The sequence below is a fragment of the Vipera berus genome (genome assembly GCF_964194415.1).
Source record: "Vipera berus genome assembly, chromosome: 6".
Classification (NCBI taxonomy): Eukaryota; Metazoa; Chordata; class Lepidosauria; order Squamata; family Viperidae; genus Vipera; species Vipera berus.
The window spans coordinates 59933068-59947634 of NC_138208.1; the positions used below are offsets into that span (position 1 = coordinate 59933068).

The 14567-nt window shown below is 41.7% G+C and overlaps 1 protein-coding gene across 2 annotated transcripts in view; it reads left to right on the forward strand.

Annotated features, from left to right (window-relative positions):
• The window catches only part of IFT56 (intraflagellar transport 56), a 33783-nt gene extending 21664 nt beyond the window's left edge, over positions 1–12119 (forward strand). Inside the window, exons 14-18 of one of the 2 annotated variants that reach the window (XM_081330356.1) lie at positions 749–832; positions 2345–2414; positions 4178–4284; positions 9327–9460; positions 10320–12119. In XM_081330356.1, the coding sequence (XP_081186482.1) occupies positions 749–832; positions 2345–2414; positions 4178–4284; positions 9327–9460; positions 10320–10431 (507 nt within the window). In that variant the 3' untranslated portion in view covers positions 10432–12119. Of the gene's footprint in view, positions 1–748; positions 833–2344; positions 2415–4177; positions 4285–9326; positions 9461–10319 lie in introns of those variants that run through there. The other variant, XR_014026795.1, reaches the window with a different exon arrangement.
• The last annotated feature ends 2448 nt before the right edge of the window (positions 12120–14567 follow it).

Sequence of the window (14567 nt, forward strand, 5' to 3'; positions counted from 1 at the left end):
AACCACAACCCAAAACCCACTTACTTATCGCAAAGTGCCAGGGGTGCATCAGCATTGTGGTGCCCTCGGGGGGGAGGGGCAGGAAGGCGCCTCAGTGCTGCCCCTGACACACAAAAACCAGTAATGCAAAAATGGGCCACCGTGCTGCAAAAACAGCCACTGGCACATAGCAGGGTGCAGATACAAGGCGCTGCACCACGCAAGAATGGGGCAGGGCTAGTGAGTATCACACAGGCACTAGCCCCTCCCCGTTTGCAGTGCATGCATGCTCCTGTTCCCATGCGCACACACGCATGTAAAATGCTTCCCCCTCCCTTTTCTTCCAGTCTGCCAATCGACAATGGTTGGTGACCTCCACTCTACCACCTCTACTCGAGCTTGCTAGTCGGCTGCTTCGCCTCCTTTGTGCTGGGCGGGGTAGCCTGATGGACCTGCTGCTGGCAGTGCCAGCACATGTGCCAACAGAGAGGGTTCTGAATACCGCCTCTGGCACACATGCTATAGGTTCGCCACCACTCTGCTAGGAGTTCTTTGGGAGTCTGATGGTATATAAATAAACAAATGTTCCTCCCTCTATATAAGGCATTAATTAAGAATGTGCATTCATGTTTTTATACTGTTTTGGAATTAAATGAAAGAATGATTTCACATTCATTCATTTCAATTTCAAATGATAGCTGAAAATTGATACTGTTAAATGTCATAAACCATTAAACTGTTTCTTTGTTCTGCATGCTTTATTTTCCAGAGTTATTTCTATAATGATGATACTTTTAACTTTAACTATGGACAAGCCAAAGCTGCTACTGGCAATACTAGTGAGGCTGAGGAGGTATGTATCTTACGTTATATATGTTTCTTAAAGAATTTGGAGGTTGTTGTGAATAAGAAAGCAATAACCTTTTGAGTATGAAATATATGCATAATCCTAGGTATATATACTCAGAAGGTAACAACACAGTACAGCAGCAAAACGTAGTTTTTTTAAATACTGGGAGCTATAATGAATCTTCTCTGGGGATCACACTTCCAAAGTGTATGAAGCCAGAAAATATATATATATAACAAAAAGAGAATGTGGAAGATTGATTAATTAATAATACTGTATAATTTGTAATTAAAAATCTCTGATAATTACAGACAACATAAATATTTATTGTAGTATAATAGCAGAGTCTGATATTTTATCCATGTAACATATTGAGAAATGGAAGTAAATTATCTGCCACAGATAGAAAAGGATTCCACTGTTTGCTCTTTCCCTCTTCAAATTTAACTCCATGCATGAAGTTAGGACGCTGAGCTTGTTGATCAGAAGGTCGGCAGTTTGGCGGGTCGAATCCCGAGTGCCGTGTAACAGAGTGAGTGCCTGTTACTCGTCCCAGCTTCTGCCAACCTAGCAGTTCAAAAGCACGTAAAAATGCAAGTAGATAAATAGGGACCACTACGGTGGGAAGGTAACAGCGTTCCGTGCGCCTTTGGCGTCTAGTCATGCCGGCCACATGACCATGGAGATGTCCTCGGACAAGCGCTGGCTCTTCGGCTTTGAAACGGAGATGAGCACCGGCCCCTAGAGTCGGAAACGACTAGCACGCATGTGCGGGGGAACCTTTACCTTTACCTTTTTTATGAGATGTACAACTGCAGAAGAATACTTTTTTCAAGGACAGATGGATGCATGGATGGATAAAAACATACAATATAAGAGTTGGTCTATTTGTCCTTCCCATTCCTTAAGAATACCTGAATAAAACTGCAGAATATTCTGCATAAAATGGCAAGAGAAATGCTATTTTGAGAAAAGCTTCACTGTTTCTAATGAAAAAGTTATGCTCTTTGAAGCTTGAAAAATTAAAAAAAATTCAGTGTGACTGATCATTTGGCAAAAAAGGATTAAAGGTTACATGATTGGTTATTCTTTCTTTTTAAAATAAATCTGTATATTAAACTAGAGTTTTATGAAAACAATCTAGAATCATTCCCAAACTTAGACATGTTTTGTCCCAAGACATTCTAAAATGCTAATTGTTACCATTCAAAAGGGCCATAAAATACATAATGACGGGCTATATTAGGACTGCAAGCTTCCTTTTTCACATCTCTGCTTTTGTATTACATCTCTGCTACAGTGATCCTGGGGGGGTCTTTTGATAAGACAAATTATTCAATAAATAATTATTGAATGAAATACTTTTTTTTACTTAAGGGAAAATTATATTTTCTTATCTTAAACTTTTATAGCTGCTGAATCTTTAGTATGACAAACCCTGATTTGATTGAGGACCTGTATTGCAGAGCTATATTTAATGTGAACAGAAGCTTGGCTTTCCTTGTTTCTTCACAGGTGTTCCTCCTGATTCAAAGTGAGAAAATAAAGAATGATTTTGTTTACCTCAGTTGGCTAGCACGCTGCTGTGAGTCACGCCACTTTATTATAAAATATGTATTGTTCCCTTAAATTAATTTTAATTTGAAATTAAGTATTAAGTTCATGTAAATTTAATTATTTTTAAGCTAGAATAATTTTATTTCTTACAAATGTCTTTTAAGAAACAATTTTCCAAGGTTTTAAGAGAGGGTCTTGGAATTTCTGCCTTGGAAATAGGCCAGTTCTTTGAGATAATCTATAGAAAATGTTGTCCCAAAGGTGCTTTTACAAAAGGCAACTGAACTTTGTTTTTCTTTGAAGACTTCCAACAGTCAGAACTGAAGAAGCTTCTTGGATGAGAAGCGAAATGTCTTCAAGGAAAAACAAAGTCCAGTTACCTCTTGAAAAAGCATCTTTGGGACAACCATGACTTGGATGAATGTGAATCTCTATAGACATATAAAAAATGTTAGTAAAACAAGAAGCCGTAAACCTTTTTTTAATTTTCTCCTCTTTGAAAATCAATACTGTTGAAACAACATTATTGCATTTTAAATTTTAAAATATTTAATTATCTGGTCTTTAAGACACTGCTTTAACAACAATAAATTCATTTGTTGAGATGGGTGGCTATAGAAATCAAATACATTAAAAAACATCTGTGAACAGCAGTTTGAAGGCTTCATCACCTATCAATACTGATTAAATGGCAGATTTGTAGATTCATATCTCTGCTAACTTGCCCAAAGATCAGGATATATCATCAGGAAAAGAGTAATCTTAAATAGGAATGCTAGGTGACTTGGCAGACACAATAAGGATGGTGAAGTAACAATGTTTTGCCAGGTTTTTACTACCTTGATTTCATAATTATGAGATTGCTAGAAAGCTAGAGCTAGCCAATCAGCATATAAGAATAAATGCTGTGTTTGTGTAAGAAGTTGTAAAAGTGCAGTGTTGTTAGTGGGCTTATGTTAATTGGTTTTAGAACTATTTTTGTAAATTAGCATCAGTAGCTGTAATCTCTAGACAGGGTCACTTTATAACAAACTTCCTATGTAAATAGGTATCAGCACCATATTAAGTTTTCCAATAACTAAATGGAATATTATTACATTTGCTCTACTCATCTAAAAAAGCTCTATAACGGGTGTCAAACTGCTGGCCCACGGTCCGGATGCGTCACAACAAAACCGCACCCACTCCATTGCCGGCAATGGGGAAAAAGCTCCGATACGTCGCGTGACCTCATGTGACGTCGCAAGTTTGACACCCCTGCTCTATAAGCAGGACCTTAGAGAATACTGAAAATTGCATGCATATGATGTAACAGAACTGCTTTGTGCTGAGCTTCTCATATATAATTAAAGTATTTTATCATTAAACATTGGTGACTTTTTACACGTCCTTTTATTCAGGAGTAGAGAACTGAAACTTCCAATAATCATATTATGTATACTTATTCTGAAGTAGGTTTAATGTCAGCATAGATATTATATATTGTATAATAGACAGAAGAAATTGATAGTGTAAATTAGGAAGGCAACTGACTGTATTTTCACATAAAAACTCATATGTATGATCTGTTCAAATGTTCTGTCTGCTGTGTGCCATTATAATTAGAGTTCATATAGAACTTGTATATTGGCACGTTTTTTTAAAAAAAAAATATTTTTCCTGTCAACATAATTGGTGTGGCTGTTACTTACAGCCAATGTAAAGAACAATATCGCTGATTGATATGCTTATCCGTTCTAAACACTGTGTAGCAACATGCCTCTGCTAGTTCTAACTTTCTGTTGATTTCAGATATTATGAATAAGAAACCAAGATTAGCCTGGGAACTCTACCTAAAGATGGAAACTTCAGGAGAATCCTTTAGTCTTCTGCAGCTAATTGCAAATGACTGCTACAAGGTATGTTGTCTTTAATCCATTTTCCTTCACTATCTACAGTAAATCAACCCTGTAGAATTGTAACTTTTATACCTTCTCAAGCCATGTAGTTTTTTTTTAATAAATTGACTTCTACACTTTTTTGTTGTCAAATCTCATTTTCTTACAACCAGAATTTATATGATATAGGCCTAATTCCTAGACTATAAAGCAGTTTGTTAGTTTGGAGTTTTTTATGATGCATGAAGTTGTCCCAAGAAATAAACCATGCTGACTACTTTTCCTATGATCATATTGAGACATCCTAAGAAAGATTATGTGATTTCTACCTTTCATTGAGTAAGGAAATTATGTTAACTTTTCTCTATGGTATTTTCCTAAGATGTAGATGCAAATATTTCATAAAACTACAGGTTTATCTTTTTTCTTATAAATGCTCAATTCCTTATTTTTAAATATTCATTTAGTAGAAAATGCTTTGTATTGAGCCAGAGGAGTCAATTATTTGAGCTATTCCTAAATTTTGACTTTTCTCTTTTAATATAAATATAATTATGACCATAACTTTTTAAAAACATATTTCTGTTCATTGGAAATCATTTTATTCAATAGGATATTTTGCTAGAAATGAAAAATTTTAAATGTCTCAGGATGAAAGGTAACATGTAACTGAAAGTTGAACTGAGAAAAAATAACATTTTAAAATGTTTGCAAAGAAAATCTTCCATCTTTAAAATTGTTTGTTTAACTATCATGGTTAGTGGCATGCCTCATTGCTGTTCCACGATGTAAGCATGGTAACCCTTCCCCCCTCTAAAAATAAATAACGTTAAATCCTTGGTGCTCTCTGACCTTGGTTGGGTTTTTTGCAAATATTTCATTACCAAACTAGGTAACATCATCAGTGTTAGTGGGGAAAGGGGTTTGCTCTCATTGTATATGCTAGTGGCTTGCCCTGTAAATGTTGGTGGGAGTAGTCGTGGTGGTTACCTGATTAAGCTATTGTTTATTGTTAGTCTGTTTGGTAGTTTCTTGATTGATATATTGCTTGCTTCTTGATTGTTGGTCTAATGTTAATCTTGATGTTAATCTCTGTTCATCTGGGTGTTTCTTGGTGAAGAGGCTTTTTGGTCTTTTTCTTTCCTTTTTGGCTTTTTGATTGTCTCTTTTGAATGGTATGTAGATGTTGTTTGTGTCTATGTGCTTGTTGATGGCAGATTTGTCTGGAATTCTCTAGTGTTTTTAGATTTAACTTGCTCTAGGATGCTCATAGTTTCCAAGTTGAAAAACTGTGGTTAAGACTGTTCATGTGTTGTGAAATTAAGGAGTTTTCTTCATGTTTTCTGACTGCTAGTTGTTCATGAATGCGCTCTGCTAGTTTTCTGCTACTTTGGTAATGAAATGTCTGCAAGAAAACAACCAAACTCAGAGAGTACCAAGATTTCCACAGATCAACATTGAGCTACAAATATTCTATCAATAAATAATATGTTTATAACATTGAAAAGTATTTATTTCTTGAATTTGAAAATAAAGTCAGAAAATGTTACTCAGCTTTCAAATCATGAGCAGGAAAAATTCAATGTCAACATTCATTCCTCATTTTACGTTATTTATTTATTTTTTTATTTTATTAGATTTATATACCACCCTTTCCCGAAGGACTCAGGGCGGTTTACAGGGTATTTAAAACAAGAAATACAAAAGTTAAAAACAATTTAAAAAATTACATCAATCCCTGAAAAAAAAGTAAAACCCCCAATTAAAATTAAAATTAAAATTAAAATTCTCAGCCTGGGCCAGAGAGCTCGAAGAGCCAGGTCTTCAGGTCCCGGCGGAATGAACGGAGGTCGGGGGTAGTTCTGAGCTCCACGGGCAGCTGGTTCCAGAGGGCAGGCGCACCCACTGAGAAGGCTCTCCCCCTGGGTGTTATCCGCCGGCAATCTTTTACCGGCGGCACCCTGAGCAGACCCTCCCTGTGGGAGCGCACTGGACGAAGGGAACTTGATGCTGGCAGCAGGTGTTCCCTCAGATATCCCAGACCCAAGCCATTTAGGGCTTTATAGGTCATCACCAGCACCTTGAATCTCACCCGGAGGGCAACCGGGAGCCAATGCAGCTCGCGGAGTAGAGGTGTTACATGGGAGTATCGGGAAACCCCCATCACAATTCGCGCGGCCGCATTCTGCACCAGCTGAAGCCTCCGAGTGGTCCTCAAGAGCAGCCCCATGTAGAGAGCATTGCAGTAGTCTAAACGGGAGGTCACGAGCGCATGAGTGACTGTGCGTAGGGCATCTTGGTCCAGGTAGGGTCGCAACTGGCACACCAGGCAAACCTGGGCAAAAGCCCCCCTGGTCACGGCTCCTATATGGTCTTCAAAATTGAGTCGGGAGTCAAGGAGGACGCCCAAGTTGCAAGCCCTATCAACGGGGGGTAACACCTCACCCCCCATCGTTAAAGGTGGAATGGTCTGGTTAACCCGAGATGCCGATATGCACAGCCACTCAGTCTTGACAGGATTGAGACGAAGCCTGTTTCTCCCCATCCAGACCTGGACCGCCTCCAGGCAACGGGACATCACGGCGAGGGCATCGCTGGGTTGGTTCGGGGTGGAAAGAAAAAGTTGGGTATCATCAGCGTACTGATGATACCCCACACCGAAACCACAAATGATCTCACCCAGCGGCTTCATGTAGATGTTGAACAGGAGGGGTGAGAGAACCGACCCCTCAGGAACTCCACAAACGAGAGGCCTCGGGGTGGACGTCTGCCCTCCCGTCAACACCGACTGCGAGCGGCCCAGGAGATAGGAGAACCACCGTAAAACGGTGCCTCCCACTCCCAACCCCCTGAGACACCGCAGTAGGATACCATGGTCGATGGTATCAAAAGCTGCTGAGAGATCTAATAGGACTAGGACAGAGGAACAACCCCTGTCCCGAGCCCGCCAGAGATCATTCACCAGCGCGACCAATGCCGTCTCCGTGCTGTGCCTGGGCCTGAAACCTGATTGGTATGGGTCCAGATAATCAGTTTCCTCCAGGAACAGAGGAAGCTGATGCGCCACCACACTCTCAACAACCTTCGCCAAAAAGCGAAAACTGGAGACTGGACGATAATTATTTAAAACAGCCGGGTCCAGGACAGGCTTTTTGAGGAGGGGTCTCACCACCGCCTCATTCAAGGTGGCGGGGAAGACACCCTCCTTCAAAGAAGCAGTTATTACTGCCTAGAACCAGCCTCGTGTCTCCTCCCGGGCCGCGTAAACCAGCCAGGAGAGGCACGGATCCAACAAACAGGTGGTGGAACTCAGCCTCCCCATGATCCTGTCCACATCTTCAGGGGAAAAAGGATCGAACTCAGTCCAGATAACATGCTCAAGACCGTCCAATTCCTCCACGTCAGACTCCGCCCAGTCAGAGTCCAGACCGGCCTGGGTCTGAGCGATTTTGTCCGTCAGATGATGACTAAACTCCTCGGCCCGTCCCTGTAAGGGATCCTCCCTCACCTCCTGGTTAAGGAGGGAGCGAGTCACCCTAAACAGGGCGGCCGGGCGATTATCTGCTGACGCGATGAGGGCAGCGAAGTAATTAGACTTTGCCGTCCTCATCGCAGCAAGATAAGACCTTATAAAGGTTCTTAACTGCAATCGGTCAGATTTGGATCGGCTGGACCTCCAACCGCTCTCTAGACCCCGTCTCCGACGCTTCATCTCCCGGAGCTCCGCAGAAAACGATGGAGCCCAGCGGCATCTGCGCTGGGTCAGAGGTCGCAAGGGTACAACACAGTCAAGTGCCCTGGCGGCCGCCCTTTCCCAGGCATCCACCAAGGCATCGACTGGGCTGTGGGTGAGGGCGATGGGTATAGACCCAAGCACCATCTGGAACCGTTCCGGGTCCATTAGGCGCCTGGGGCGGAACCACCTGGTCGGTTCCGCAGCCCAGCAGTGGGGGGTGATGTAACGGAAGACCAGCCTCAGGAGATGATGATCTGACGACAGGGGGACAATGGTTGGTGAACCCCCTCCCAGATCATCCAACCACTGTCCAGACAGGAACACCAGGTCAAGAATGTGACCCCCCACATGAGTCGGGCCCTGAATTACTTGAGTCAGGCCCATGGCCATCATGGAAGCCATGTACTCCTGAGCTAACTCAGATGGCCCTCCCAGTGAGGGCAGGTTGAAGTCACCCAGAACTATAAGCCTGGAGAACTCCACCGCCAACCCTGAGAGGGTGTCGAGCAGCTCGGGCAGGGCTGTTGCCACACAGCTGGGCGCCAGGTATGTGAGCAACAAGCCCAACTGAGCCCGAGGGCCACATCTCAGGAGGAGGGACTCACTCCCGGCCATCTGGACAATGGTGGTCTCCCGCGGGCATAAAGTCTCCCGGACAACCATCGCCACCCCACCACCCCTGCCCTGAGCCCGTGGCTGGTGTAGCACGGAAACCTGGAGGGCATAAATCGGTCAGAGGAACCCCTACCTCCGAGCCCAACCAAGTCTCCGTGATGCACGCCAGATCCGCACATTCCTCGATCAAGTCCTGGATGAGGGGAGCCTTGTTAACGACGGATCTGGCATTAAAATAAACCAGCCTAAGCTTAGGGGCCTGATCACCCTCATCCCCGGGCAAAAGGGTGCTAACCGGAGGGTCAGAGCGCGCCACCGCTCGAAGACAGCGGGGACGCGATCCCAGATGTTGATGTGGCCCTCCATGCAACCACCTGCTGCCATTCCCTATCGTCGTGGGGATTTGAAGCCCCACCCCGACATTCACAGAACCAGCAGCCTCCACCCCCAACCCCGTCCCGTCAGGACCTCTAACAGGCCCAGACTGAGTGCCAGTTAATAATTTCCTCCCCACCCTATCCCTCCCCCTCCCTAACCTTTTAAAATAACCGGCTAAAAATGTATCAGGGGCCTCTTAACACATCTCAACCCGAGGCCCCTATCTAAGCCCAGCCACCTCTCGGAGTCCTAACAATTGTTGCTATGTACAGTATTTAAACTTTGTTTTATGTAGTGTTGCTGCCTTAAACATGTACCTTTATCTTCTGAACAGATGGGCCAGTTTTATTATTCTGCTAAAGCTTTTGATGTCCTGGAAAGATTGGATCCTAACCCTGAATATTGGGAAGGCAAAAGAGGTGCCTGTGTTGGTATCTTCCAGATGATTGTCGCTGGCAGAGAGCCTAAGTATATGCACTGAATTTTTTTCTACTACTTTGGAATAATACTCTGGCTGCTTAAAATTACAATATTGTTGGTTTGTTATGCTTACTGAGTACAAATGCCAATTAGAAACTTAAGGAACAGAAGGTACTTAAGTTTTGATTCTGGTAAAGTGTGTATTATGAATGGAAGCCTTATCTTTAATAAAGTACAGGTAGTCCTCGAGTTATGGCAGTTCCTTTAGTGATGGTTCAAAGTTACAAACCCACCCACCCCCAAAAGTACTTATGATCCAGTCCCAAAGTTATATGTATTGCAACACCGTGGTAGTCATTCACCCTTATGACCAACCACAGAGATGCTGCAGTATGCCTCCTGCCTATTTCCTCCCCATACTGTCTCCCCAGGTCTCCACAGGAACTGGGCCTATATATATATATACATACTCTCTTGGCAGAACTTCCATTTTATGTTGACGCTTTTAATATAAAATTTCTTCCCCTCTGTTCTTATTCTAAAATTGAAAAATTTTAGAATGCAGAACAGAAAGGAAGAAATTTTACATTTAAGCACCAATATAGGGTAAAGATGGGAGAAATCAAGTCAGCATAATGGATAGCCCCTTACTCCTATTGAATACATACAATTTATGGGGCTGAATTTTGGGCTTTTATTTCTTAACAAATCTGATATATCACTTTGTCTCATTCCTACATGAAACTTTATTTTATCCATTACATGAAGTCAGAGAAGAAGTCAGTCAGTTAAGGACTGAAGAAAATATTGCAAAACTTTTCAGATATAGCATACTTAGAAGTTGATAATATTGTCTGATCTATTCTTTCTCTTTTTTTAAAAAAAACCTTTATTTCTTTGCTTTCAGAGATACTCTAAGGGAGGTACTGCATCTCTTGAGAAGTACAGGCAACCCCCAAGTAGAGTACATTGTACGTATAATGAAGAAGTGGGCCAAGGAGAACAGAGTTCCTGTTTAAACAGTGTGATCAATGAATGGAAGGCTGCCATCTTTATTGTGCCTGCCTGGAATACTGTGTCATTTTGTAGCAGAGCAAAGATTATAAAAACACAGATCTATTTATTTTTACATATATTTAAATGTCTTTCATGAAAAGTATGCAAATGTTATGTATTGTGAGGAGAATCTCATTTTGACTCTTATACATCTCCTAAATTTTATTTTATGCTACTTTGTTGTACATATTGGCTTTAATCTTCAAAATGTTTTCAATGTATGACAATCAGTAGTTTTTTGAGACAGTTCAAGAACTTGCAAAATACAGATTTTCCCAGGCCCTATTTTGAAGCAGAATAGAAAAAGAGCACTAGAATTAGATTTCAGATTTTAGTTTTTAAAAGACCCCCATAAAGAATCTGCAGCTATACACTTAAAATGGAACACAATAAGAAAATGATGATCTGATTAAATAGTTTTCATTGTTACGATATAATGGACATAAGGAGAAATATTGTAAATAAACATAACAATCCATTTTCATTTGTATCAAAGATTGCTGTTCATATCTTCATCTCTTTTTATATTTTTCTTTCTGATTAAATTAGGGTTATAAACTTGTCATTCTATGATGAAATGTTGTGGTGGTTTTTTTAGTATATTGGGAAAGTAAAGTGTTGGTTTCAAGAATATATGTAATGCCTAAGGAAAAATGTCTAAACACAAAACAACATTGAATAAGATAAGATAATCTTTACTGATTTTTTTTTTACTGTGGGCACGATGGCGCACATCAAAAATGAAATTTAGTTGCCTGCTCTCAAAGTGAGACACATACATGACACACTCCCAAAACATACTATATGCAACACATGTATAGAACCACACCCCTACATATACATAACAATAAAATATTAAATAATGTCCAACTTGAATATATAACGGAAGGAGGAAGCCTGAGAATTCACAAGGTTAATGCTGTATGGAATGAAACTATGATTGAATCTGGATGTTCTGCTACAAATACCACGAAGCCTCCTCCCAGACGGTAACAGGTAGTGAAGAGAATGAGTAGTGTCCCAGATACTGTATTTTCCGGCGTATAAGACGACCCCCTACTTTTCCTGTTAAATTACCATATTTTTCGGACCATAAGACGCACCTGACCATAAGACACACCCAGTTTTTAGAGCAGGAAAACAAGAAAAAAATATTCTGAACCAAATAGTACCGGTATACTAAAAGAGGGCTTTTCAACCTTTTCATCCATTGTACCACTTTTAGGACAAGGCAATGTCCGAGTACCACCAGTCACCCAGCAAGGTGTCAAAAACGTGACCCCCCCCCACAAAAAAAGGGAAAAAATGATAAAGTACAGGTAGTCCTCAGCTTACAATGATTCACTTAGTGACTGTTCAGTTATGACGGCACTGAAAAAGTGACATGACCATTTTTCACACTTATGACCGTTGCAGCATCCCCAGGGTCATGTGATTTACATTTGGATGCTTGGCAATCGATTCATATTTATGATGGTCACATTGTTCCAGGGTCATGTGATCGCCTTTTGCAACCTTCTAACAAGGAAAGTTAGTGGGGAAACCAGATTCACTTAACAATCATGTTACTAATTTAATTTCTCTCTCTCCTTCTCTTTCTCTCCCTCTCTCCCCCTCCCTCTTTCTTTCTCCTCTCCTTTCTCTCCCTTTCCCTTTCTCTCCCTATTTTTCTCTTTCCCTATTTCTCCCTTTCTCTCTCCATTTCCCTCCCTCTTTTTTTCTCGTCTCTCTCTCCCTTTCCCTCTCTATTTTTCTCTTTCCCTCTATTTCTCCCTTTCTCTCTCTCCCTATTTCCCTCCCTTTCTTTCTCCTCTCTCTCTCCCTCTTTCTCTCTCTCCCTTTCTCCCTCTTTCCCTCCCTCTTTCTCTCTCTCCCTATTTCCCTCCCTTTCTCCTTCTCTCTCTCCCTTTTTCTCTCCTTTTACCTCTCCCTTTCTCCCTCTATTTCCCTCCCTCTTTCTTCTTCTCTCTCCCTTTCTCTCCCTCTATTTTTCTCTTTCCCTCTATTTCTCCCTCTTTCTCTCTCTCCCTCTATTTCCCTCCTTTCTCCTCTCTCTCCCTCTTTCTCTCGCTCTCTTTCCCTCTCCCTCTTTCTCTCCCATTTCCCTCTTTCTTTCTCCTCTCTCTCCCTTTCCCTCTCTATTTTTTCTTTCCCTCTATTTCCTTTCTCTCTCTCCCTCTATTTCCCTCCCTCTTTTTCTACTTTTCTCTCTCTCCCTTTCTCCCTTTCTTTCTCTCCCTCTTTCCCTCTCCCTCTTTCTCCATTTCTCTCCCTTCTCTCTCCCTCCCTTTCTTTCTCCTCTCTCTCCCTCTCTCTATTTCTCTCCCTCCCTCTCCCATTGTCCCTTCCTTCTTTCCTTTCTTCCTTCCCTCCCTCTTTGTCCTTCCCTCTCCACGTTAGAGCAGTACCTGCGGAGGCGGCCCTGCGGCCCGGCTTTCTCTTGCAGAAAGCAAGCTGAAACGGAGGAAGGGAGATTGCCAGGAACGCGAATCGGCCGATCTCACGCTCCTGCAATCTCCCTCACTCGGTTTCAGCTTCCCTTGCTACAAGAGAAAGCAGGCTGAAACGAGGGAGATTGCAGCAGCGCGAGATCAGCCGATTCGCATTCCTGGCAATCTCACTCCATTTCAGCCTGCTTTCTCTTGTAGCAAGGGAAGCTGAAACCGAGCGAGGGAGATTTCAGGAGTGCGAGATCGGCGTTTCTCAGCACGTGCCAATTCGTGCTCCTGGCAATCTCCCTTGCTTTCCACTTGCGGAGGCTGGGGCTGGCCATACAGATCAGCTTCGGACCATAAGACGCATCCTCGAAAAATACGGGTATAGGGTTTGGGCTATACTTGCCGTATAAGACTACCGTATTTTCCGGTGTATAAGACGACCCCCGACTTTTGAGATTTTCATGGGTTAAAAAGTCGTCTTATACGCCAGAAAATACAGTAATCTTACAGACCCTGTTCAAACAATGCTTCTGTGCTATGTCCTGGATGGGAAGGAGGGAACTGCCAGTGATCTTTTCGGCCATTCTCACCACTCTCTGCAACACCTTCCTGTCTGAAGCAGTGATGCTTCCAAACCAGACTGTGATGCTGTATGACAGAATGCTCTCGATCGTCCCCCTGTAGAAAGTGGTCAGAACAGGGGAAGGAAGATGAGCTTTTCTCATGTGACGCAGAAAGTGCCGGCACTGCTGTGCCCGCTTCACCAGTTTCTCACTGTTGAGCGACCAAGCCACCTACTTGTTAGTTGCACACCCAGGAATTTGGAAATCCATGATAGAATATGTATCTACTTGTATATGTTGTATGTAAATAATATAAACTGATGTATATTCATTAGAAATTTTTTTCAGTCTCCTGGATTTGCGCTCTCTGGAGCAACATCCCAAAATAAATTCATTTATAACATCACCTGTGAATTTTTTGTCGTTGTTCTTTGTATATGCCATATGGATAGGTTTCGAGTTTTGTTATTTTAAAAAATTCTTTTTTTTGTATTAAACTGCTGAAGGCCATTTTGGAATTGAGCAGCATATACACTGCAAAAATAAATCCATTACATGAATTATTTTGTATAATTGGGTAGATTCTACATAATTAAACCAAGAGGCCTTATGCCTTACAGCTTTGCCTCTGAAATTAGATACCAAAAGGAAAAAAGAGCTCCATACAACTTCTGCCTTGTCTTAGCATTTAAATTTTTTTGCACTGTTTCCAGATCAAATTTACTAAACAAGAAAATTAATACTTTTTTGGATGGTCAGTTTCTTTGAATTGCATCTTAGAAACAATGGTGTTAGTAGCAAAGTCGTGTCCAAGCCATCGTGACCCCATGGACAACGTTCCAACAGGCCTTCCTGTCCTCTACCATCTTCTGCAGTCCATTTAAGCTCATGCTTAGAAACAATAATAAAGAGTATTTTGTCATTAGTTCATGTCATGTTAAATGAAACTAATATTAAACGGGAAGAAAACCATACACCAAAGATAGAATGCTCACAACTTTTTCAGGTACCAAATGGTTTTTATGACCATCTTCACTTGCTGTAAACTAGAAAATAAAAATCTATGAAAAGAAATGACTATGCACTTGGTAGCTGCCG